This window comes from Diabrotica virgifera, chromosome 1, assembly GCF_917563875.1.
Source record: "Diabrotica virgifera virgifera chromosome 1, PGI_DIABVI_V3a".
Taxonomy (NCBI): Eukaryota; Metazoa; Arthropoda; class Insecta; order Coleoptera; family Chrysomelidae; genus Diabrotica; species Diabrotica virgifera.
In genome coordinates, this window is record NC_065443.1 from 301,442,878 (window position 1) to 301,470,633 (window position 27,756).

The 27,756-nt window shown below is 31.8% G+C and overlaps 1 protein-coding gene across 5 annotated transcripts in view; it reads left to right on the forward strand.

The window, feature by feature from the left end:
- Positions 1–2,246: 2,246 nt before the first annotated feature.
- The window catches only part of LOC126879180 (zinc finger protein 493-like), a 35,638-nt gene continuing 10,128 nt past the window's right edge, over positions 2,247–27,756 (forward strand). The window contains exons 1-6 of one of the 5 annotated variants that reach the window (XM_050642217.1): positions 2,247–2,449; positions 2,624–2,903; positions 4,267–4,473; positions 8,672–8,785; positions 12,910–13,023; positions 17,684–17,809. In XM_050642217.1, coding sequence (XP_050498174.1) covers positions 2,801–2,903; positions 4,267–4,473; positions 8,672–8,785; positions 12,910–13,023; positions 17,684–17,809 — 664 coding nt within the window. In that variant the 5' untranslated portion in view covers positions 2,247–2,449; positions 2,624–2,800. Of the gene's footprint in view, positions 2,450–2,582; positions 2,904–4,266; positions 4,474–8,671; positions 8,786–12,909; positions 13,024–17,683; positions 17,810–27,756 lie in introns of all 5 variants that reach the window. The other 4 variants (XM_050642216.1, XM_050642218.1, XM_050642219.1 and 1 more) reach the window with 4 other exon arrangements.

Here is a 27,756-nt window from a genome sequence, read left to right on the forward strand (position 1 = left end):
CACACACAATGCAATAATGTTCACATTTTTAAACTGTCAATATTTTTATTTTATCATCTATTGTTTAAAAACAATACAGTTGATAAGATACCCTCAGTTGCGGAGAAAGGATTAATAATAAATATTTTTTTATTCAGTCAATGGTGTGAGCACTATTAGTTAAATAGTAACCTGTGGCCTTACTTTTACACGCATACCTATTGTGGCAAATGTATAGTCGGTTCGCTAAACTCAGACGCAACTGGCTAGATATTTTAGTCGATACTTTTTTTGTTTTTTGCCAATTTTGCAAAAATTGGCAAAATTATTAACTATTTAGTGATTATTAACTATTTAGTAATTATTTTTTGCCAATTTTACTAAAATTGGGAAAATTACCGACTAAAATATCTAGAAAGTTGCGTCTGAGTTTAGCGAACAGACTATATCATATTTTTCAAAATTTTGGAATGCATTTAAATCGTAGAACAATTTTAACTTTTGATTTTAATACAGATTTTAATTCTCTACAAGTATTCTCTCATGACTTTTGATGTAAAATAATTAGGGAAACAGGAATTCAACAATTCAGAATTTTACATTGAGTTTCCTATGGCCCATTTTACGATTCACCACCCGGTATAAGATAAAATGTGTACTATTTGTCTAATTATTTCATAATAACACAAATAATACACACAATAACACACATTCAATGACCTAAAATCATTTAAAAATATGGGAATGTAAACTCTTGTGACGTAAAGTCAAGAATACAAGTCTCCCCACCACCGTCGGACAAGACAACCGTAATAAAGTCTAATAACCGTGGGCCATGGTGTATATAGTGATGTTGAAAAAGTAACTATTCGTTACAAAGTACTCGTTACTTACGAATACCGAAAGTACCGATTACTATACAGAGAGGCAAATCGTAACTTTGATTACTCTGATTACTTCGTTACTTTGTACCAATCGTATCAGAGCGGGTAACGACTATTGTATGTACAACCAGTACACTTGATTACTTTCTATAAAAAAAATACCAATCGTATCCTAGCGAGTAACGGACGGGACCGGTATTTTACGAGTGTTATGGAATATCGTTATCGGTATGAAGCGTTTTAAGGGTGTGACAGAATACCTATACAAAATACCTTCCTACTGAGAAATACGATTCTCGATATGATTATCGGTACTCGAATACAAAAGTAACAAAAGTAATCATATAGTAATCAAAGTAACGAATACTGTAAATGATTACTTTATACAAAAGTAACGATTTATCCCTTAAACAGATCGGTGAAGGTCGTTGTTATATCGAAATACCTATACAAAATATCTACCTACTGAGAAATACGATTCTCGATATGATTACCGGTACTCAAATACAAAAGTAATCATAGTAATCCAAAGTAACGAATACTGTAACTGTAAATGATTACTTTATACAAAAGTAACGATTTGTAACGAATCCTCGAAAGTAACTATAATCAACATCACTACTACGAATAATAATTCCTTTGCATTGCCCCTACAGTGTAGTCAACCACAACCGTCGTTAATATCGTTTTTCTTTATAAAATTTTCAATTTTCATTATTTTCAATTAAAGCCAGTTTATTTATACTCCGCAAACGAGGAGCAATTAGGTGATATGATTATTTAGCAATTTTACGGCTTTTTATACCCAGAAAATGAAAATTTATTCGAAATCTCAACTTTTTATTTGGTTATATCTCGAAAACGGAAAATCCCCAAATGAAATTTCAAAGCAGGGATTACCTTTAAGTCAGGAGGAGTTATTTTGATTATGGTACATACTACTTTTAGCCTTACAGTTTAGGTTTATAAAAAGTGAAAATTATTCTGGCCCTACAGTATAGGCAACCAACATTAAAATCGTTTTTCCTTTATAACATTTTCAATTTTCTCAATTTTCAATTAAAACCAGTTTATTCATAATCCGCAAACGAGGTGCAATTTTTTGATATGGTTATTTAGTGACTTTACGGCATTTTATACCCTGAAAATTGACATTTATTTTTAGCGCTGCGCCGAAATCTCCACTTTTGATTTGCTTATATCTCGAAAACGGAAACTCCGCAAATGAAATTTTGAATGGTGCAATTATCCGCAAACGAGGTGCAATTTTTTGAGCTATGGTAGAAGTCAAAATAACGACTTTGAAAAAACCGTTTCGCTAACTTTATGACGCTATGGTCAGGTAGGTTGTCGTTGTCAATGTCAACATCAGTTGTCAATGTCACTGTCAGTTGTGGTTGATGGCTGATTGTTGGTTTTTAAAAAGTTAAAAACAAGCAAGTCATATTTTAAATGAAAAATTATATAAAAATTAACGTCGTTGAGCACCAGATAAATAGTATTGTACTAACGAATATAGAGTTTATATTCGCTGTTCGTACATTGATCAGTAACTAAAGCAGAATTTATTTACATATAAATTTTAGGTTTGTAGAATTTATAGCTCCAACCCTCTTGCTATACAGTACCAAATCCTTTTAAAGCATATCAGTCTTCATTCTTAGTTCTTAGTAAAATACCGCGAAGAAAATGTGATCTTAACAATCAATATATTTTTAGGAAAGCCGTAGGTATACAAGAACTAATAGATCGTTTTTTAGAACTACTCATCCTCATAAGTAGTGTACCTATCCTTTTGATAGAGAGGATCTACTAAAAACTGATTTCTAAAAGCATAGCCTATGTGCAGCTAACTTTTAAGATAAGATAAATACAAATTCCAGAAACTTTTATTTGTTTATTGCCCACTGTTATTCCAAATCCAACATTACAGCACAATGCCACATCTAGAGGTGTGCAATGTTACATTGGAGGGATCTAGTTCTGGATACCATGTTTTAAATGATCACAGTTACGCTCGTTACATAAATGTACAGTCTGGTAAGTTTCACAATTCATTTTAGGTTCTGAATGCCCATTTTCCTGAATATCTTGAATCTGTGCAAGTAGATCTGTACATTGTTAGTTGATAAAGTAATGCAGAATCCAAATGTAAGCTGCGAGTTAATTTAGTATAATTACTACAATAATAACCACATGATAAGGCTATACTTTAATCTGCAAATAATTTATTAACATTATACTGATTTTTCTATGTATCTTGTAAATGATCAACAGTTTCTGAAAGAGATAACCCAATAAAAAAGCAAGAATAAAGAAACTATTATAATGTAAACAAAGTAAAACATTGCAAAATACAATTGGTTTTTTGTCTTTTATGACCTTTGAGAGCTGTGTCCATTTAGCCAGCAACATTTTTCTTAAAATTAAAGCCTATTTAAAACTACCATACTCCATGACTATTACGAAACTAACTGAACAATTAACTATAAAGGGTGTCCAGAAACTCTAGCAACAAACGAAGACAGGAGATTCTTCAGATTATTTCATTCATAGGAGATTCTGATCAATAGAAAGCTACAGAAATAGAAATTAAAGTAATAATTTTTGATAATATCCTGTCGTCATCAAGTATATTACGTTAGATGCCCTTCGTTGCTAAGAAAAAATACATTCAGTGACATTAATGACAATTAATGTTTTAAAAATCATAAAAGTGATGACTTTCAACCGTCAAATATTTATAACAACTGTGTGTTTAATTGTACTAATCTGTGCTTACTTACATAAATAAATTACAATAAAATTTTGGTTTTGAACAGTTTTATTCATGAAATAATCACAGCAAATTGCACTCGATCTCTAAAATTATTATCGAATTTTTGCCCTCGTGACACTTTGACATAATTTCACTCCCTTTTGGGTCGTGAAATTAAAAGTGTCAAACTGTCAAATTTTAGAGCTCTTGTGCAATTACTACTGATAATTTTAAGACAATTTGGCTCAATTTACCTAGTCTGAAGATGCTTCCTAAGGGAGCTAGAGCTCTTTGAAAATGGACACTGTCCGTCAACGTGTTAATGCAGTTATTAGTTTTACTTTGTTTTAATAAAAATAATATATATTTCGTTATATTTGTTTTGTTTATACAAATATTCAAAAATTTTATTTTGTATTATTTGAGATGTATATTTTGTTATTGTTTAATTTTTATTTTATACATCACTCTTTCAAAAACAACTTTTCTTTATTGGAAATCCGGTAACTAAATTCATTATTGAATTTTTCCACCTTTTGGTTTTTCTGGACCTTCAGGAAAAAACCAAAAAAACTGGTTAAAACACTATTATTTATAGTGAAATATTATTTTATTGCTAATATTTTCATATGATTTGTTTATTAGATATGGAAGATAACAATGGAATTAAAAAAGAGTTTATTGAACATGACAACGAGAATAAGCTAGTGACATCAATAGATTTTCCAGGGGTGAAAAATGACCCAGAAGTCAAAATGGAGGAAGAATTTGGTGAATATAGCCAAGAGAGTAAGTTCATCTCATCACTAGATTTCCCAGAGGTAAACCATGACCCAAAAAAAGAGTGCTCAGGTGAGACAAGTAACCCAAATTAGTTTTAAATAATAGATGTAACCAGTTGTAGGCCTGGATCCTGCGCACTAAAGAAAGTTTATTAATAGCAAGCTGAAAATTTGTTAATGGCTTAACAGGATCTAGGTGGACAAACTTTGATGTACAATAACATTGGAACAGGGGAAGTTTTAATTGTGGAACAGGTTACAAGTTTCGAATGTCAGATTACGAAAACGTCCCATGTATTTTTTCGGACAGAAGTTCCAATTGATTTGTTTCCCTTTTAAACCGGGAGATATTAACAGAACTTCAACCACGATTTTCTAGGTCCTGCCCTTTGCAATACTGGAAGGTTAGAAAAGGTACTTACAATTTATGGAAAAATCCACGGGTTTCCTGTGACATTTTCCTGTGAAAATTAGATTTTCCATGAGGAAAAAATGGGGAGTTGAGATGAATTTCTGAGTCATGCCATATCCATAGAATGACAGGATACTATCAATTTTATGAAGAAAACTTTTTGGGCAGTAGAAGTGAAGAAAATTAAACATAGTTATTTGAAAATGATCGAAAAAAATGTTTAATGTAATGTTTAACTGCACTTGTCCCTTGAAAAATTCTGTGGAAAATTTTCACCCTGGTTCCGTAATTTTCTGAGTCATAAAATAAATTTTATTATAAGATAAATAATTTAAGTAGACATTATTCAAAATCGCAGGATGTTTAGTTACACCTTTGTTACTATACATAGTTAAAAAATGTGTAAGAAAATTCGTGGAAAGTTACACAATTTTCTGGGTCATGCCATTTTGCACATATCTCAAGAATGTTAATATAAAGCTATTTACAAATAGGCAGGATGGTTGTGCAGTTATTTTGTATATAGAAATAAAATTTTAAGTCTGTAAAAGTACTGCAGGTTGTTAGGTATACAAACATATTCATATCATCACAATTTTCTGAGTCATGCCATGTCAAGTATGCTTAAAAAACCATAATCTAAAACCGTTTACAACGTGGCAGGATAACCTCAAAGATATTTAATACATAAAAATTAATTTTTTATCGTTAAAACAATCGTACAGTATTAAATATTATTTTCCTGAGTAATGTCTCGGATTTTTACACACCTTTCAAATCCAATACCAAACTGTAACATATTTATTTTAAGCGATTAGATCATATATTTGTATATAAGTAAATGTAATAAAAGTAATAGGAAGAAAATCAATAATTTTACAACTAATTGGTTATAGTAGGGATTGTACCTATGTTATACAGGGTGTCCAGAAACTCTTCTAACAAACGAAGCCCGGAGATTCCTCGGATAATTTTAAGAAAATTTAACTTAATGAAAATTTAACTCTGAAAATGCTTCCTAAGGAAGCTAGAGCTCTTTAAAGATGGCATATTGTAATTAGTTTTTTTAAAATAGCTCCAGAACACTTCTATTTAGAAACACGAAAACTGGTACACCTATTTATCTTCCAGAGATAAATCGATTCCATTAATTCAATTTTTAGTACCGGTCATAGGCGTCCGTTTAGGGTAGTACAAAGGATATTTTATCACATAACTTTTCTGTGTTTAACTTTTAAAGATTTTTGACACTGGATTATTAAACTATGGGGTATTCTTGTACTAAAAGGTACTCTTGCTTTAAGTCTATAGGATACGCCGTGTTCTAGAAAAATCGATTTGAAAAATTTTTCGATTTTTGAATTTGAAAAAAAAAATAAAAAAGCTATTTAGAAAAACGAAAACTGGTTCGTTTATTTCTCTTCCAGAGATGAATTGATTTTGTCAATTGTGAACTTCTAGTATCGATCATAGGCGTCCGTCTTGGGTATATTAACGAAATCTCATAACTTGCTTTAATTTTTAAGCGTTTTTGACAGTAGAGTATTAAATTATGAGGTATTCGAGTACTAAAAGTTACTCTTGGTTTAAGTCGGTAAATACACCGTTTTTTTTTTAATTTTTTTTTCAAATTTTTCTTAATGTCAAAATACGAAAAATTTTAAAATTGATTTTTCTAGAAAACGGTGCATCCTACCGACTTAAAGCAAGAATACCTTTTAGTACTAGAATACCTCACAATTCAATAATATAGTGTCAAAAATGCTTAAAAGTTAAGACAAAAAAGTTATGCGATAAAATAACTGTTGCCATACACAAAACGAACTCCTATGACCGGTACTAGAGATTCGCAATTGATGGAATCGATTTATCTCTGAAAGATAAAAAGGCGGACCAATTTTGTCTGTCGAAATGGAAGCGTTCTGGAGATATAAAAAAACTAATTACAAGGCGTTATCTTCAAAGAGCTCTAGCTCCCTTAGGAAACATTTTTGGATTAGGTGAATTGTGTTAAATTGTCATAAAATTATCTTACGAATCTTAAAATTATATCCGTTAAAAAAACATAAGTTTGTGTCACCCTGTCAATACGGGTAGCCCTGTAGGTATGTTAGAAAATATTTTAAATTATTATCCTATCTTTGCCCCACGTTTTACCTAAATAACTTTTTTTCGTATCTCTTACGACAAACGAGTAATTGGATTTTGTCACACTAATGCCCCACCCTGTATACGAAGTAACTATAAAACCATCCTGCCTCTTTGTAAATAGACTTATTTTAAGATTCTTAAAACATGTACAAAATGGCATGACTCAGAACATCGTGGAATTTTTCACGAATTTTCTTACAAATCTAGGACTTCTGGTGTCTTACAAGAAACGTTTAACCTTCCTGCCGAGTACCGAAAAAGTATTGATTGCATTTGAGTATTATAACTTTTTAAAGGCAGGATTTCACGGAAAATCACGGAATCAGTGTGAAAATTTTCCGCAGAATTTTCCAAGGGACAAATATACTTAAACAGTAGGAGACGTCATGCCAACATTTTTTTTGATCATTTTGAAATAAATATGTTTAATTTATTTAGTTGGCAGGACCCAAAAAATCATGAAAATTTTATTATTTTCCTTACATGTTTGTATACATATATACTCTGTTAACACGTTTGCAACCCTCCTGCCCAAAAAATTTTCTTCATAAAATCCATAGTATCCTGTAATTCTATGGATATTGCAAGACTCAGAAATTCATCGCAAAACCCTATTTTTATTTTTTGGGAAAATCTAATTTTTACAGGAAACTAAAAAGGGCAAGTTCCCTAGGTTGACTGTATACCATATAGTTAAACAAACTCTAACATGAAGTAAAAACCACTTCTATGTAATTGGTATATTTATTAAAATTTAAAAATCCCAATGGATTGAATAAAATGTGTCAAATTCAGAACGTTTTCGGACCTATCAGTCCATCATCAGTGAATTTGAATACTTGCTAAATAGCCCCAGAACCAAACAATGGTTGAATTTAAAATTCGGTCTACATTATGTCAAAGTAATATTGAACAGGCTAACACCGATGTTAAAAGATATAACCTCCGGGAACATGGTGAAACCCTACCAGGAAACTTAAACAACCATCTTAGGCCAAGGTTCTGAATTAGACACATTTTATTCAATCCATTGGGATTTTTAAATTTTAATAAATATACCAATTACATAGAAGTGGTTTTTACTTCATGTTAGAGTTTTTTACAGGAAAATGTCATAGGAAATTTGTGGTTATTTCCACAAATTGTAAGTACCTCGTCTATCCTTCCACTATTGTAAAAGGCAGGACTCAGAAAATCGTGGCTGAACTTCTGTATAATATCTCCCGGTCTATTTCATTGAAACTCTAGTGCAAGAATCAGACTGCTATTTACCACCAATATAATTCCTGTCATTTGACTATGTGTCGGACTTATTAAAATGCCCAACATATCTGTAGGACATACATTTGTTCATATATTATATAAAGTTTGCTATTGAATAACCTTAAAACAACCTGCTAGTTTTCACAATCGTAGATTTGTCAGGATGACATGGTCCACAATTAAAATCACGTTCCACAATTAAAACTTTCCCTGTTCCAGTGTTCCCATACATCAAAGTTTGTCCAATTAGACACTGTGAAGCTATTAACACATTTTCAGCTTGCTATTAATAAACTTTTTTTGGTACGCGAGATCCAGACCTATTGTTTACTTTAAATAATCTTACCTGAAAGGAGAGAAGGATAGAAATATTTGTGGAAATTTATTATAACAAAATAAAATATTATTTTTGTCAGATATTTTTATTTAATTTTTTTATTAGATATGGAAATTAATGTTGGAATTAAGGAAGAAATTGTTGAATATGACCAAGAGAGTAACATTACATTAATAGATCTCACAGATATGGAAAATGGACCCAAGGAAGATTACTCAGGTGAGACAAGTAACAAAAATAACTGCTAGATATTTGATTTAACCACTTTAATATGTAAATTAAGTAACTTAATATTGACTTTCTTCTATGCTTTGTTTTTAAACCAGGAGGAGTAAATTAAAAAGACAGATTCAGATCCAAGAAAGTCACTAGAAAAATCACCAAATAGATCTTCATTTTTGTTGATCATGTCAGCCTTCGACGGTAATCCATAAATATTATATTATAACAATATGTGGCTAAAGAGTTCTAAAAACAACTGCTTTTTATATTTGTATATAAAGCAGACTAAAAATCTAAAAATTAAAAGAATAACGCAGAAAACACAAAAAATTGCCTATATAAAATAATTAACCTATGAAATACTAATAGTGTCAAAATTTCATAAATCGTGTGAAAACCTCGTATCTCATTTTTTTTTCGAAAATGACATTTTGGTGGTTTTAGTTTGAAAACCTTGTATCTCACGATTTACAACTGTTAGAAAAAATCCAAATACACCAGACTATTTTCTACAGCCGAAAAAAGAAACCACATATATCAATTGCTCTCTTGATTTATTGTGAATATCACGTATATTTATAACCTACAATTTGGTACTTAATTTGGAGTGTTTCTTTAAGAGATTCGACTTAAAGAAATGTTTTTTGTGAGCCACAAAAGGTAGTCCGGCATATAGAAACATTTTATGAACCTTAAATCAAAATATTTGTACTGTATCAACCTAGTATTTGGAGGTGTGCAATAGGCTATGAAAAATGAAAACCTCGTAAATAATCATAAACACAACCTCATTTTAGATGAAAAACACGTATATCAAGATATACGAGGTTATCATAGTTACTTGAGCAAAGGCTCTATACAGGGCGTCCAGAAACTCTACCGACAAACAAAGACAGGAGATTCCTCAGATAATTTTAAGACAATTTAACCAAATTCACCTAGTCGAAAAATGCTTCCGTCGAAATTCACCTAGTCGAAAATGAGCTAGATGACGTCTCTTAATTAGTTTTTCTTAAATACCTCCAGAACACTTCTACACTAGGTTCGCTTTCAAGATGCAGTAGAAATAAACAAATCAAGACACGTTAAATGCCACTAGGAGCACAACCGAATCATAATTTACCATGTATATATGTCGTAGGCAATCGGCGAAACACGTCATTCCGTGAAAAGCCTAGTCATTCCACGTATTGCCGGCAAACGCTGTATTACAATCATTATTACTTTGTTTGACTGAAATTATGCGCCATTTCAGGGACTGCCGTCTACGGTTTAGGCAAACGGTGGAACCGCCCGAATGATTGAACGTTACAGCGTCTGACGGTTGTATGTTTAGTCAAATCAGTCGTCGAATTAAGATTTTATCACATACCTCGTTACAAGTGTTTATTATTATATAAATATTATATAAATATGGATATACACAAGGGTATATTTTATGAAAAAGTAATCTAATATTATCAAGTGAACAAGGACGCCAAAAACCGTGGAATTATGATAAAATGAATGAGGAATGAACCACTTAAATCTAACCTTAACTATAAAAATGCGTGGCCGTTCATTTCTATACACTTCCTTATAAAATTTATATATCTTTCATAAAATACACCCTTGTGGATATTCATATTTATATAATAATAAACACTTGCAACGAGATATGTAGTAAAATCATTCGACGACTGAATTGATTAAACATACAATTGTCAGACGCTGTAACGTTCAATCATTCGGGCGGTTTCACCGTTTTCCTAAACCGTAGACGGCAGTCCCTGAAATGCCGCATAATTTCAGTCAAACAAAGTAATAATGATTGTAATACAGCGTTTGCCGGTAATACGTGTAATGACTAGGCTTTTCACGGAATGACGTGTTACACCAATTGCCTACGACATATACATTGTAAATCCCAAATCATGATTTCCAAAGTTTATACATTGTAAATTATGATTCGGGAGTGCTCCTAGTAGCATTTAACGTGCCTTGGTTTGTTTATTTCTACTGCATCTTGAAAGCGAACCTAGTGTAGTTAGGAAAACGAAAATTGGTACACATATTTATCTTCCAGAGATAAATCGATTTCATCCATTGTGAATTTCTAGTACCAGTCATAGGCGTTCGTTTTGAGTGGGACAACTGTTATTTTATCGCATAACTTTTTTGTCTTTAACTTTTATGCATTTTTGATACTGGATTATTAAATTGTGAAGTATTCCTGTACTAAAAGGTACTCTTGCTTTAAGTGGGTAGGACACGCCGTTTTCTAGAAAAATCGATTTGAAAATTTTTCGTATCCTAAATTTAAAAAAAAATGAAAAAAATTTTCAAGAAAATCGGTGTATTTTACCAACTTAAAGCAAGAGTAACTTTTAGTGCTAGAATATCTCATAATTTAATAATCTAGTGCCAAAAATTCTTAAAAATTAAAGCCAAAAAAATTATGCGATAAGATAACCGTTGACCTACCCAAAACGGACGCATATAAACGGTACTAGAAATTCGCAATTAATGAAATCGATTCATCTCTGGAATATAAATAAACGTACGAGTTATAGTTTTTTTAAATAGTTTCTTTTTGAATTTTTTTTTTTTTGATATTCAAAACACGAAAATTTTTCAAATCGATTTTTCTAGAAAATGGTGTATCCTATCGACTTAAAGTAAGAGTACCTTTTAGTACTATAATACCTTACATTTTAATAATCCAGACTCAAAAATGCTTAAAAATGAAAAGCAAAAAAGGTGTGTGATAATATAAATGTTCGATACTAATCGGTACTAGGAATTTGCGATGGAATCGAAATATCTCTGGAAGATAAATAAGTGTACCAATTTTCGATTTTCTAAATAAAAGCTTTGGAAGCGTTGGAGATATTTAAGAAAAACTAATTACCAGACGCCATCTTCAAATAGCTCTAACTCCTTTAGGAAGCATTTTCGGACTAGATGAATTGGGTTAAATTGTCTTAAAATTATCTGAGGAATCTCCTGTCTTCGTTTGTCGGTAGAGTTTCTAGACACCCTGTATACTGCAAGGATATTTACGTGTTTTTCATAGTTAATATTTGTATTTCCAATTTAATATATACATTTAACATTTTCAGCTCTGGGCCAATATCAGATATTTGTCTCAATGTGCTCAAATTAAAAATACGTAACAGTAGTTTTTGTTTTTAAATTATATTATGCAGATTATTTCATTCATAGGAGATTCTGACGAATAGTAAGCTAAAGAAATAAAAATTAAAGTGATAATTTTTGATAATATCCCATCGTCAAGTATATTACGTCAGATACCCTTCGTTGCTACGAAAAAATACATTCAGTGATATTAATGTCAATTAATTTTTTAAAAATTATAAAAGTGATAACTTTCAACCGTCAAATATTTATACCAACTGTGTGTTTAATTGTAGGTACTAATTTGTAATTACATAAATAAATTACAATAAAATTTTGGTTTTGAACAGTTTTATTCATGAAATAATCGCAGCAAATTGCACTCGATCTCTAAAATTATTATCGAATTTTTGCCCTCGTGACACTTTGACATAATTTCACTCCCCTTCGGGTCGTGAAATTCAAACTGTCACTCGGGAAAAATTCGATAATTTTAGAGCTCTTGTGCAATTACTACTGAAAATCAGTTTTTTGCTTCTCCTGTAAAATTGTAATTTAATGAGATACGAGGTTTTCACACTAAGCCATCGAAATGTCGATAGTGTCAAAAATTCATAACAATGGTGTAAACTTGCCTGAGGTTGGACTAATTACAAACAAGCATTACTGCTCGGTAAATTTGAATTACCCTTCCTGATTTAAAAACATAGTATAGTTGTCTTGTAGAAGTCCAATCTAGAATTTTTTTTTGACTGGCAATATTTTTCCTTGATTAGATTTTCCTGTATTTTTGGTGATTTGTCCCTTAATATACCTAATATTATGAATGTTTCAAAACTTCACGAACCTTAGAAATATATATGCATGCAAGAAAAAAAATTTATTCTGACAAGATTAAATATTCTTACCGGAAAGGAGAGAAGGATAAAAATATTTGTGGAAATTTGTTACAACAAAATAGAATTTTGTTTTTCTTAGATATTTTTGTTTAATTTGTTTATTAGATATGGAAATTAATGTTGGAATTAAGGAAGAAGTTGTTGAATATGACCAAGAGCGTAAGATTACATTAATAGATCTCACACATATGGACAATGGACCCAAGGAAGATTACTCAGGTGAGACAAGTAACAAAAATAATTGCTAGATGTGTGATGTAGTCACTATGTAAATTAAGTAACTTAATACAGTAAAACCTGTCATATCCGGATCAATGTGGCGACAGACCGATCCGGATATGAATAAATCCGGATATCAAGACCACTTCTTTTATAGTCCAAACGTTTTCTCCTTCATACATTCCAGTATACAACGCCGTCAATAACTTTCGTCGATAGACACATTTTATAGATTGTATAATACATCATTTCTCCATCTTTTAGTTCTTTTGGATCGGGATGAGAGGATGCGTTGTCCAACAGCAGGACTGCTTTTCTCGGTAAATTTCGGTAGATCCGGACGGCGCAGAACCGTCCGGATATGGGGAGGTCCGGATATGACAGGTCCGGATATGGCAGGTTGTACTGTATTGACTTTCTTCTAGTTGTCTTGTAGAAGTCCAAAGCTAGAATTTTTCTTTGACTGACATTATTTTGCTTTGATTAGTTTTCCTGTATTTTTGATAATTTGTCCCTTTCTATAATATTATGAAAGTTTCAAAACTATATGAACCTTAGAAATAATGTGCATGCAAGAAAAAAAATGAATCCTAAAAATATTAACTATTTTAGTTTCAAGCTGAATTCGTATAAAGTATTAAAAACGACTGTTAGAAGAAAAATAATAAATACTTCAACTTCAACTATTTTACTAATGCAAAATCGAGTTTGACTATGTCTTGTTATGAGACCACACTGCAAACCAATAAAAAATATTTTCAATAATGTCAGATTTCATAGTTTTGTTCATAGGGGAGAAGCTTGTACCTTGGGCCAGCTTGTACCATGGGCCACCTCATTTTTCTTTTCTTTTGCGCGCAAACTGTCTCTGTTTCTTATCTGAAGTTCTTCTACAATCATCATCTATCATCTAAGTTATAGTAAAAATATAGTGTTTTATTTTGTGAAAAGTACCTATTTATACGATAGATAATTTTCTTTTTTAATTTTTGTGTTAACAGATATCATAAATTAAATCACATGGTGTGTATAGTGTATGCCTATACTAACAGGTAGTTAAACAACATAGTAAGAAATATAACAAAACCGTTTTATTAGGTTAAATTCACATTTGTTTTCTTTTCGGCCTAGTCTTGTACCTTGGACCGCTATCACGTCTTGTACGTTGGACAGTACAAAATTATTGGAAAAAAGAAGACACATTTTTATGTTGCACAAGTAACTGCTGTAAGTTCCTATTTAACAGTCCAGTATCTGAAGAGAATTCTGAACAGCAACAAATTTTTTGGCCTAAGTGATCAACAATTTGACATTGACATTGAAGATGTCTTGCTCAAACTTAAACCACCAAGTCAGGCTGGGTTGTCTAAAATGCAAAAAGGTGTACATGTGTTTGACTTAGATTTTGAGAGGTTCAATGTTGAATAACACAATTTATTGTATATATTTTTAAAGGTTTACGGGTGCTTCAACGTACAAGACTACGTGGTTCAAGGTACAGGACTGGTTTGTACCTTGGACCAAATTACCTCTAATAAATAAAATTCAAAAAAATATGTTGGGTTTTGTTTAATTAAAATAATCTTTTAATGTCACTATGGTGTGTAAACTATAAGTTAGTCCAAAAAATGTTCAGTAGTAATTGCACAAGAGCTCCAAAATTATTGAATTTTTCCCGAGTGACACTTTGACAGTTTTAAATTATGTCAAAGTGACACGAGGGCAAAAATGCTATATTAATTTTAGAGATCGAGTGCAATTTGTTGCGATTATTTAATGAATAAAACTGTTCAAAACCAAAATTTTATTGTAATTTATTTATGTAAGTACAAATTAGTACAATTAAACAAACAATTGTTATAAATATTAATTTGACGGTTAAAAGTCATTACTTTTATCATTTTTAAAACATTAATTGTCATTAATGTCACTGAATGTATTTTTTCGTAGCAACGAAGGGCATCTGACGTAATATACTTGAAGATGGGAAATTATCAAAAATTATCGGGTATAATATCACAAGAGAGTGAGAATAAATTGAAAATAATGCGACAGTTTTTCGAAAATTTGTTGTCTGGCAATAGACACGAGAGCCCGCAGGGCTCGAGTGGCTATTGCCCAGTGACAACAAATTTGAGTAAAAATGAAGTGATGAATGAGTGAAAAATGAATTTCTTATTTATTCTTACTGTCGTGTGATATTCGTAAGATTATTTTTTAATACGTATATTATGGATATTTTCTTAAATGTGACAGTTGTCAAAACTAGGAAACTGGTTGCCATTAAACAGAAACAATCTATTTAAAAAAATTCTATCGGCAATTTTCTACAGTAGATAATTCTCAGTATAATTTTAATCTGATTGGACAGAATTAAACACGTGATCAAATATCTTACTATACGATTGGAAGTTAAAATCATCAAAAAATATCGATTTAATTTAGATTTCTGTAGCTTTCTATTGGTCAGAATCTCCTATGAATGAAATAATCCTTAAAATTTAAAAACTTAAAAGTAATTGCAGGATGCAGCCAGAAAGCAGTTTATTAACGAAAAGTCTTAGATTTAAAATATTGTTTATTATATTTTTATTTCAATTATTCTAATTGTTTATTTCAATTATTCTAATTGTTTAAAAAGTAGTAAACTTTGTATCTGGGGCTTTTCGTTGTTTTCCTCGTAATACGAGAGATGTCGCTGATTTGCGTCTCAAAGGGTGGGTTCATTGCATCGCGATGTTTTGCCTTAAAAGAGGCAGAATGTTTATATTCCCTTCAGAGTTGTGACTGCATAATCTTCACTAATGATGCATAAGGATGCTGAAATAGTTGCTATATGGAGATGGTAGTCCAACTCTGAATCGAATATAAACAAAACCTGCCTTGAACCATTTTTAATCTTTTTCATTTTACTCAGTTTTTGAGTATTTAGAAACTGTCTTTCGGTCCTTTTCCTAGACGAAGAGAAGGTAAATGCGTGGCCTAAGTGTCCTCTATTTGCTTTCTCCTATTTTCGTCGTCTCTACGTGATTATATATTGTAAAATCCGGAGATATGGGATGCAGCCAGAAAGCAGTTTATTAACGAAAAGTCTTAGATTTAAAATATTGTTTATTATATTTTTATTTCAATTATTCTAATTGTTTAAAAAGTAGTAAACTTTGTATCTGGGGCTTTTCGTTGTTTTCCTCGTAATACGAGAGATGTCGCTGATTTGCGTCTCAAAGGGTGGGTTCATTGCATCGCGATGTTTTGCCTTAAAAGAGGCAGAATGTTTATATTCCCTTCAGAGTTGTGACTGCATAATCTTCACTGATGATGCATAAGGATGCTGAAATAGTTGCTATATGGAGATGGTAGTCCAACTCTGAATCGAATATAAACAAAACCTGCCTTGAACCCTTTTTAATCTTAAAAGTAATTGATCTTTGAAAAAATCCGGTTCAAGGTACAAGCCTCTCCCCTAGATGACGTCATCAAATGAGTGAGTCAGGTTCATGCAGTTTTGTAACCTTTCTAAACTTTATCCATTCATGACACTCTTGCTAATTAGGTAATCCATAATCTTCTATAAAATAGATATGATTGATACAGTATAAATACTGTTGCATGTCAGAGATCTAAGTTAACGTTGCCAAATTACAAAAAAATCCGGAATTCAGAATTTTAAATCAAACGTAGAACATAATTATTGCAGAAGTGTATTATGTAACAAAACAAATTAACTTCATTTGCTATGACGCAGATGAGGTGCAACAGCATTTTCACTGTACGAATCATATCTGTACAAAAGTCATGGTCATGAATATTCTGTTTCAAAGTTATTTTGGTTATAGGCATATTGAAATTTTTGAAGTTATACTTCTTTAGGCACGAGGGTGAATTTTTAGATTCCCTGGCGCATGCGCACACCGACAGTATGGTCTTAGTCGCTTCATCTTTTAAGTTATGTAGCGCAAATAAGGTGTGCGTGAAAAGAATATATTATTAGTGTTTTTAGTAAATATATTTATTATAATTTTATGTCTGTGGATTTGTCTTCCTTCTAATAAGTATTATTGAAAATGTTTGTTTTCAATTAATGTATCTGTCACCGTGATTGTAATTATGTCCGAGAAATGATCGACTGAATACAAAAACGGTGGTAGCTGATCGGTAGAGCATTCGCCTAGGGATCGAGAGGTCCCCTGTTCAAATCCGGACAAAGTCATATCCTTTTTTTAATTTTTGGTATTCTTTTTGTTTTTTCTAAAATTAGTTTAATATTTAAATACAATACAAAAAAACTGTTTAAAGTAGATAGGTATATTGATTTCGTTGAAATCATAATATGAATTTAGATTATATTATAATAGAAGTATAACTTCTTACGTGCGTACAAAGTACACACACACATTCTTTTTTTATTTTATATCCCAGTTTTGTAAAACTAGCAAAAATATTTTGTGAGGTTACAACTCTGTCACACATTACCATTGGCTTCTATTCAACTACTAAAGTACTTATACTGCAATAGCTATATTACGTGAGGCTATGATCACATTTATAAATGTTGTAGACTTTAATTATTAGACAATAATGTTCAAATTAATGTAAATATTTATTATTTTCAACTTCTATCAATCTATTAATTGCAGTATATATTTATGTTATTTATTAGGTATGGAAGTTAAAGTTGAATGTAAGGAAGAGCTGGATGAATTTGATCAAGAGAGTCAGTTATCCAGATCAGTAGATCTCCCAGATGTGAAGAATGACCTAGAGGAAGATTACACAGGAGACACAAGTAAGAAAAATAAGTGCTAGCTAGTGCGATATAATCACTTTAAGGTGGTATAACACAATGTTAAAATTTATATAGTTTTTAGGTACAGTTACCGTCACTATTTCAAAACCAATCTTCAACTTAGGGGTATGTACGTGGACTGTAGACTTTCTATTTTAATAGTATCTAGTTGAAATTTCCAAAGAAAGTAGTATATTTTTTATAACTGTACTTAAAGGAGTCCATGTCATAACTTACTTAGTAACTTGTTGTAAAAATTCGTTTTGCATAATAATTTTTGAACTTCGGTAGAAAATAACTATCAGAAACGATTAACTACGCAAAAAGCTTTATTTTAAACAAAATTTCATTGTCCGTACTGCCATAATTTTTAAATTAACTGTACCTAAAGGTAAAAATTATTGTTAAAAGCTGCAATCTGGGGATTTTGTTCATATTACAGCATTAAGTTGGCATTTTTCTAGTGATAAATTAGTTCCGCTGTCACTTAATAGATGAGAAGATGAGTTCACGTGTCATTTAGTAGATGGCAGCAGTGATGTATTAAATGGCGACAGATGCGCGTTTGCCGGATTTTAAGAAAATCTGCAAACAATTGAAAACGAGTTTTGTAACCACGGAAATACGATGAATCACGCGGTTTTGTTTAGAAAAGTGGCCCCACCCACTCTCAGTACACATTTTGGGCCTTGTTTGACTTTCAATCATGATTGTATAACGTCTCAGTGTCTTAACAATACAAATATACACATTTTATGCTTGAAACCGTGACGTTATACAATGAAAGTTAAACGAGGCTCAAAATGTCTTGAAGTGTTTACTGGGGGATTATACTAGTTTTGACATAATACATAGATAACCTAAGCTCTAGTATGTTATGTGGGGCGTATCTAAAAACAATTTAAGTTTTATTCACTTTCTGGCAAATTTAATTTTTATAATAACGCAAATAATGCATTGTTCGGATACAATTAGCTTTTTGTAAAGACGATGACATCGAAATTTTTACACACATTACACATGCCAATGGCCATTAGTATTTGTTGAGGCATTATCCTAATAAAAAAATTGTAGACAAAACAATATTGTATAATCATTGATTAATTTATGTCAAAAATTTCCGTAAGTGAAAAAAAAATATTGAAATTTACTGGAGTAATAATTAGATAAACCGATATGCAGACGATACAGTTGTGGTTGCTAGCAGTATTGATGAACTTCAGCATCTTATGGACAGGGTACCTACAAAGAGCGAGTGAAAAAAGAGAATTTAACCTTCAACATAAATAAAACAAAAATAGACACTAGTGAGCAAAACTCAAAAACCTGCCAGACAATTGAATATAAAAAACCAATTAATTGAACACGTTGACTCGTATATATACCTTGGAACAGTCGTCAACTCGAAATGGGATCAAAAAACCGAAATATATTCAGAGTATAACCATAGCTACATTTAACATGAGAAATATATTCAATCATTGCGACATATCTGTCCCACTAAAAATATGGCTGCTAAAATGCTATGTATTTCCAGTCTTGTTGTATGGAGCAGAGCTGGACAATAACGGAAACATTATCGAAAAGGCTAGATGTATTCGAAATGTGGGTGTACCTACGTATCCTCAAAATATTCTGGACGACTCACACCACCAACGAATAGGTATTGCGCCGAATGGGAAAACAAAAAGAAATATCTTTCACAATTAAAAAACGAAAACGTGAACACCTCGGTCATATATTATGAGACATGATAAATATCGTATACTGCAGCTGATAATATAGGGTTAAATAGAGAGTAAACGTTGACCCGGAAGCAGACACTCATGGCTTCAAAACTTACGCCAATGGTTTGGACTAACATCGATCGAGTTATAGACACGCTGTAAACAAAATTAAAATTGCTATGATGATAGCCAACTTCCACAACGGACAAGGCACATGAAGAACAAGAATTAGAAATGAGATGAAAATGTAAAATTGTCCGAGGAAAAAAACTTCCCGTGTTGACATTCCAACATACAAATCAATGGTATCACCCTTCAGAGCTCCCAAAGTTTCATATACCTGGGCACAGAGCTAAACAGTCAGCTAGACCACTCAAAAAAATTAGAAGACGCATTGAAATAGCAAGATCTGGCTTCATGAACATGCTTAAAATGCTCTGTAACCACAAGCTATCAGTCACAATAAGATTGAGAACACTAAAGTGTTATGTGTGGTCTCTATTACTATATGGTTGTGAGACCTGGACATTAAAACAGTATGATGTCAACAAACTGAATTCATTCGAAATGTGGATGTACCGCCGAATGCTAAGAATAAGCTGGACCACCAAAACTACAAATGAAGAAGTACTGTAAATAATGAACACACGTCCTCATCTGGTCAATACAATCAAAACTAGAAAAACGTCATATCTAGGACACATAATGCGCCATAGGGAATTTGAGTAACTTCAGGTAATATTAGAAGGCAAAATCGAAGGTAAAAAGGGTATAGGAAGAAAGAAAAAATCTTGGCTCCGAAACATCAGAGATTGGACCCACACAACAGGGAATGACTTAATTCATCAAGCCCAGAACAGAGGGAAATTTGCCATATTGATCGCCAACCTCAATAGAGAAGGCACTCAGGAGGAGGAGGACAACGCAAGAGACCCTAAGAGGTAGTTTTCTGTCCCGATTAAACCCCGATTAGCTAACCAGGACATAAAATACTGGTCCTAAGGCTCAAAGATAGATAGAAAGTAACTTGTGAAGTGGTTACGATTGATTTGATTTAAGATGATAATTGGGGGTGACTTTCCCGAGGTTTTTGACCAAAAAAAAGGGACCAACTATATTTTGAGCATTTGCTTAGTTTTGATGCTACAAACTAAAAAAAAACAAAAATAAATATTTTTTAAACACTTTAAAAAAGTTGTAATGAGTTTTCCCCAAAAAAGTGCATCATTTTTTGGTTATTTCACGTTGAAATATTCACTTTGAAATTTGGCGGATATGAAACTATCTTTTATTAGCTACAACTTTGTTTCAACTGGGTCCATAGAGTTCATAATATATAGACATGGATCCCGCGTACCTAAAACAAGTTGATTAATAGCAAGCTGAAAATTTGTTAATAGCTTAACGGTGTCTAGTCGGACAAACTTTGATGTATGGTAACACTAGAACAGGGGAAGTTTTATTTGTGGAACAGCTTAAAAATTTGGAACGTTCCATGTATTTTGTCGGACAGAACTTCCAATTGATTTGTTAGCATTTCATTAAACTTTCATGTAAAAATCAGACTGGTGTTTATCACCAACTGTGTATTTTAATGAGTGGAACACGAAGAACATGTCAAATGACAGTAATCAAGTCGGTTGTTTAGCAGTGTGATGTTTGCATGAGACTTTAATGAAAGGGTAACAAATCAATTGGATGTTCTGTCCGACAAAATATCTGGGACGTTTTCGTAACCCCCTGTTACGAAGTTCTGTTCCAGTGTTCCCTCCCGTACATCAAAGTTTGTCCGACTAGACACCGTTAAGCTATTATCAAATTTTCAGCTTGCTATTAATCAAGTTTTTTTGGTACGCGGGATCCAGGTCTAATACACCATTTTTTTATACTTTTTTAGAAGCTACATATTTTTGCTAAGAATGTTTTTTTCGGATAAAATACTTATTTTTTGAGTTATTTGTAAAAGCCGCCTAAGAACGTGTTTTTTACTCGCAAATAACTCGAATATTAATTTAGTGAAAAAATCCTATAGAACAAAAGTTGCTTAGAATTAGTCAGTTTATCCATTTTCAGACTTATTTTGAACGTATATTTTTTCACCCCCGAGATGGAATAAAACTCACCCTCAGGGCAAAATCTTACATCGCCACACTATCACTTTTCTTGGTTGACATCTTGTATGCCAAATTTCATGTTAATCCAAGCGATTATTTAAAATTTAGAGCAAAAAGTGTGATTCAATGTATATATATTTATTACTACATACTTGTATTTCAAACAATTGCAAATTTCTTTATCAGTTTAAAATAAAAATTTTTGACCAGGTAAAGAATTAATAATTGTCACAAAATTACAAATCACATTATTACAAATATAATCTAAATACAATAAGTGATAAAATATTTCCAAATGAAACGTTTTGTATCTATTAGCATTGTTTAAAAAAAGATAAAAATTTGTCTAGTTATACAATGGTATCTATTAATAGTAAGAATTTACTATTTCCAGGTAAATAATTAAACACCCTCATCACTGTAAATACAATACAAGTACGATTGAAGGCGAACAGTACCGATCGATCGGTAACGATCATAAGTTCTATGTAGTACGTGGCAACAACGCCGTCCTTAATAGAATTAAAATTCGTCGTTATTAAAATGTTCGAATATATATACGTGCTGCCATCTACTGAAAGAATTGTTAAACGTTTAGTTCCTATGATCACCAACCATTTTGACTGTGGCGTTTACATACCCCCTTAATCCACAAATTAATTTACGTAATACATTTTGTAATTTTGAATTGCATACTACTATTTAAATTACATCTAATTAATTTTCAGTATAAGTAATGTCTAAAACAAATTTAAAAAGCCAGATTTTTCCTTTTTCTTGTTTTATTTTACATATATTTTATAGAAGTACTCTTTTTCTCATGATCATCTTCCAGTGCGTCACAGTTTTTCGATTTCTTTCTAACGCATTAAATTGTATGTGACAGAAAAAAAGGCACGTCGGTGATTACATTTCGTGGGTGACATTTATAACATTTGTTCTAGTTATTCTAGTTGTCGATAGATGGCGCCATAATAAAAAAATATTTTTTTTTAATTAGATAATAATATTACAAATATAATTGTATAATTTATAAGACTATACAAATCAAAGAAAATACCATTTTGTATTCGGATACACTGCATCTCAGTAATCATCTTATTAAGACAAATTCTTTAATAATTAAATGGCTTTGGTAAAACAAATACGTTTGTTTATAATAAATACGATTGACCTACATTACCATATCAATGCATGCGGTTTGGATACAAGGTCAGTTTGAAATAATAATTAGTATACGTTATTTATAATCTAGTCGATTCAGCAGTTTTAGTATCACTCTCACTTTTTGTTTATATAAAAACAATAAACACGGCAATCCACTTTTAGTTATACTTTCACGGAGAAAAGATTAGTCAATTAGTATTTGAGATCCGAGCGGGCAACATCACAGCTAATAAATATTTAGCCACCAACTCTTTACCGCAGTTACTTAGCATATAAATAAATGAGTTTGCAGTAAATAGTGTATCCAGTTAATCAACCCCACTACAACAACCGAATTCTTTTATAATTTTATAAATGCTTTTATAACATTTGATTTGTTTTTATTCCAAATTGAAAATAAAATGTGACAACTGTCAGATTTAACTAAAATGTTATGTTAGAATAAATGTCATAAATGTGTATTATCACGGACTTACCCTTTTTCCTATCACTTGTTACGCACTGAAAAATGATCATGAAAAGGACAATAGTTAGTTTCTTAAGATCTGGTAATTTATTTCATACTATGGTTGAATTGGTTCCTTTTACTACACCTTATCCACCTCTTTTTCTTCTTTTTAAAATGCCTATCCGTTCTGAATGTTGGCGATCATCATGGCTATCTTGACTTTATTTACTGAAGCGCGGAACAGTTGTATTCGTGTTATACCACTTTCTTAAATTTTGATGCCAGAAAAATGCTGTATTCTTCCCGGTCCTCTTTTACCATTTACCTTTCCTTGGAGAATCAGTTGGAGAAGGCCGTAACGTTCTTGATTTCGCATTACATGTCCTACATATTCTAATTTTAAAACGTTTTTATATACTTGGCTTGGTTGTTGTCACGGTCTCCGCAAATTTTGTAATCCATTTTAAAAATAGTTCTAGGCTATTTTCAGGTATCTGAAATTTTCAGAATAGCTTAGAACTAGCTAACAATGCAATATTTAACTGCTATTGTACAGGGTGATTGATTAGTGGGGTAAAGCTCCGTATATCCGTTATAGTAATGGATAACGATAAAAGTTAATAACAAAAATTGTAGCAAACTTTGAACTTCATATTACAAAATTAGTTAGAATGTTACAGGGTGTTCGATAAGATAGTGACAGATCAAAGTTATTTTTTTTTTTTAATTGAACACCCTATATTTTATTTTATCTTCGAAATCCTCTTAACTTTCCCATCACAAAAATATAAAGGTTTAGTATGTTATACATACAGGGTATTTACAAAGTTATAACCAATTTTATGAAAATCGTAACAAGTTTAACTCCCTGTATAAATAAAAATAAGCACTGTTGCAGTTCCGCAATTTTCTTAACTTTTGGTTCTCCCCGTATAGTTTCTTCCCGGCATGGATTGTTACAGACCATTGTAAAAAAAAGTGTCGCGTCTAGTATATGAACTTTTAATTAAAACTTTTGTTTATTACTATTGAGAACGTGCCTATAAGCCATCTTTCTAATCATGGTTAATGCATCCCGAAATGGAACTCGTAAAAAAAGGTAATAAACCCTAAACCAATTTTCTTTAATTGAGCAACAAAAAATTAGTCTATTTAAACCCACTTAGCGGGGGGAAAATCATCACTGTGCTGGTGCAGTCCAACGAAGAATAAGCTAGTGTTAAGTGCCAATGGTCCAAGTCAGGTGGGCCATCTTGTGAACGAGTTAAGTTTACCTAGAGGCATTGGTAACGTACAATTGCTACATATTATTTGGTTCTACATCATACTGCTGATAAAATTCAAATTATCTCATCGTTTCTCAAACTTCATCTCATCGTTTACCGGTCTGAACATTGCTTCGAACGTTTCACGTGGTTGGAACTAAATATATAGTGTTTGAATTTCTAATAATTATTGCATGCGTTTTTAAACTTTATTGGTAAACTTTTATTGTATTGATTAGTTTGTATACGCTACTTTACACTTTATTGACATATTTATACATCCATATAATGATTTATATCGGGTTATTTTATTGATAGTATAAGAGCTGTGAGACATTTTTGAGTAGGTATTTTAGGCAACCTGAAAATTTTTCAGGTGACTTTTCCATGATAGCCTAATACAAAAATGCCGGTCTGGCTGGAGGGTAGCGGTTATTTTCCCCAAAAATCCCCCCCAAAGTTAAAAAAAGGGTAAAAATTGTTATTACAAAAAATATCATTGACGTGACTTTAAAGTAAATTTAAATATTCAAATATAAAGAAAATAAACAGGCCAGGCGATTTGAGGGCGATTTTAACTCTGCAAGATACTTGCATGGGCGTCCCAGCATTATTTTCATGGGATGCATCTGAACTTCAGAAGATTTCATCTGAATCTGTACATACTATTAACGAGTATAAAATATACAACTATACATGCATAGCTATGTACATTCCTTCCGGACAGGGAGGTGCAATTGTTATTTTGACAGGGTATTTTTTAATATTAAAAATAAATATTCTAAAAAAGACAGGTTTTTTGGTGAAACTTTCCAACTGCCATGTGATCAAACAAATCACGCGTGCATATAAATGAAAAGCGCTATAGGTAAGCACCAGTGTGAGAAAGATCGTATACCGATAGCTGTTTGGGTCCTCTGTTGTAACTGAGCGAGTCCGTTCGCTCGAGAAAAATCACGTGACCTGGCGTAACCAGGTACCCATGTTGTTGTAAGTAACTTTTTTTATTAAAGGAAAATAATACGGACTATACAATAAATTTTGCAAATATGATAGAAAAAGACAAATTTATTATTATAAATATATAGGTAGAAAAGTATAAAACTATAAACTAAATTAATTCTGTGTCCGAATCTTGTACTTCTTTTTCAAACTCCTCATCTGAGCTTAAATATTCATTCTCTTTTTCTTCGTCAAACTCCACTCGAGACTCAGATTCCTCTTCTACCTGATCTGTAAATAGTTGTAATATGTATTTAGAGTTAATTAAAAATTAATTAGTGATTAATTAATTGAGTTGCTACGTATTCTTACTTATATAACCAATACTTAATACTTTTCCTTATATAACCAATCACATCAGGTTTTTTATTTCTTAGTTTAAGACCAAAGTAGCTCATTTTTTTCCTTCATAGTGTTGAGTATTTCTTTTTCCTTCTTCATCTTTCTTAATGTTTCCGTGTTTGCTATGTGTTGTGTCCATGATATTTTTTACATTATTCGATAACACCACATCTCACAAATGGCAAGTCTTTCTTCAGATGCGCCCGTGATTGTGCAGGCTTCGACTGACGAGTCTGACGAAGAAGAAGAGAATGAATATTTAAGCTCAGATGAGGGGTTTGAAGAAGATGTACAAGATTCGGACACCGAATTTATTTAGCTTATCGTTTTATACTTTTCTACCTATATATTTATAATAATAAATTTGTCTTTTTCTATCATATTTGCAAAATCTATTGTATAGTACGTATTATTTTCCTTTAATTAACAAAAAGTTACTTAAAAAACTATAATATATAATAATTACTCTAACGTTTCGAGGCACAACAACATGGGTATCGCCAGGTCACGTGATTTTTCTCGAGCGAACGGACTCGCTCCGCTAGAACAGAGGACACAAACAGCTATCGGTATACGCCCTTTCTCACACTTCTTCTTCTTAAGGTGCTGAGACCGCTTGTCGATCGTTGGCTCTCATGTTGTGCAGCATATTAACAATCATTGTCTTATTTACAGCCGCACGAAATAGTTCAGTGCTAGTTTTCCCAAACCATTGGCGTAGGTTTTTAAGCCAAGAAGTTGTACGGCGGCCCACACTGCTTACCTATAGCGCTTTTCATTTATATGCACGCGTAATTTGTTTGATGACATGGCAGTTGAAAAATTTCACCAAAAAACCTGTCTTTAGAATATTTATTTTTAATATTAAAAAATACCCTGTCAAAATAACAATTGCATCGCCCTGTCCGGATAGAATATACATAGCTATGTATGTATAGTTGTATATTTTATACTCGTTAATAGTATGTACAGATTCAGATGAAATCTTCTGAAGTTCAGATGCATCTCCTGAAAATAATCCTGGGACGCCCATGCAAGTATCTTGCAGAGTTAAAATCGCCCTCAAATCGCCTGGCTTGTTTATTTTCTTTATATTTGTATACTTAAATGTACTTTAAAGTCACGTCAATGATATTTTTTGTAATAACAATTTTTGCCCTTTTTTTAACTTTGGGGGGGATTTTTGGGGAAAATAACCGCTACCCTCCAGCCAGACCGGCATTTTTGTATTAGGCTATCATGCTATCATGGAAGAGTCACCTGAAAAATTTTCAGGTTGCCTAAAATACCTACTCAAAAATGTCTCACAGCTCTTGGACCATGATTTTTATAGGGTTATGTGCAAACGTGTGCATGCATTGTTTTTTTTTTGTTCTATAGCTTTTTATCAGTGTTATCTATGCAATATACATTAGCTCACAAATTTATAGGGTGCCTTTCTCGTAATAACGCTTATTAATATTTTTTTTTCCTTTCATTATATTATACTCTGGTATCATTGACCTAACCGAATTTCAATATTGTTTTTGCCGTAATATTTTTACGACCATAAATTCTTTCTTTAAAATGGGGCTGTTTATCGGTATCAGATTCGCTCCGGAGATTTAACGTCTTAGCTGTTTAGAATACTATTAATTATTGTTGTATTTCCTTTACGATATTTCTATGTAACAGCTGATTTGGTAAGGTCAATGGCAATATTGTATCTATTAATTGGGTCAGTGGTTTTTCTGAACTTTTTATAATTTATTGTATCTGTTTGTCTGTATTTTCAAAATATTTGTGTAAATTTGTAAATAATTCGTCGTTTCAACATTAAATGGTGTATTTTAGCTATTTCATTTGTTTCATTTTACTTGATCATAATTAGAATAAAACAGTC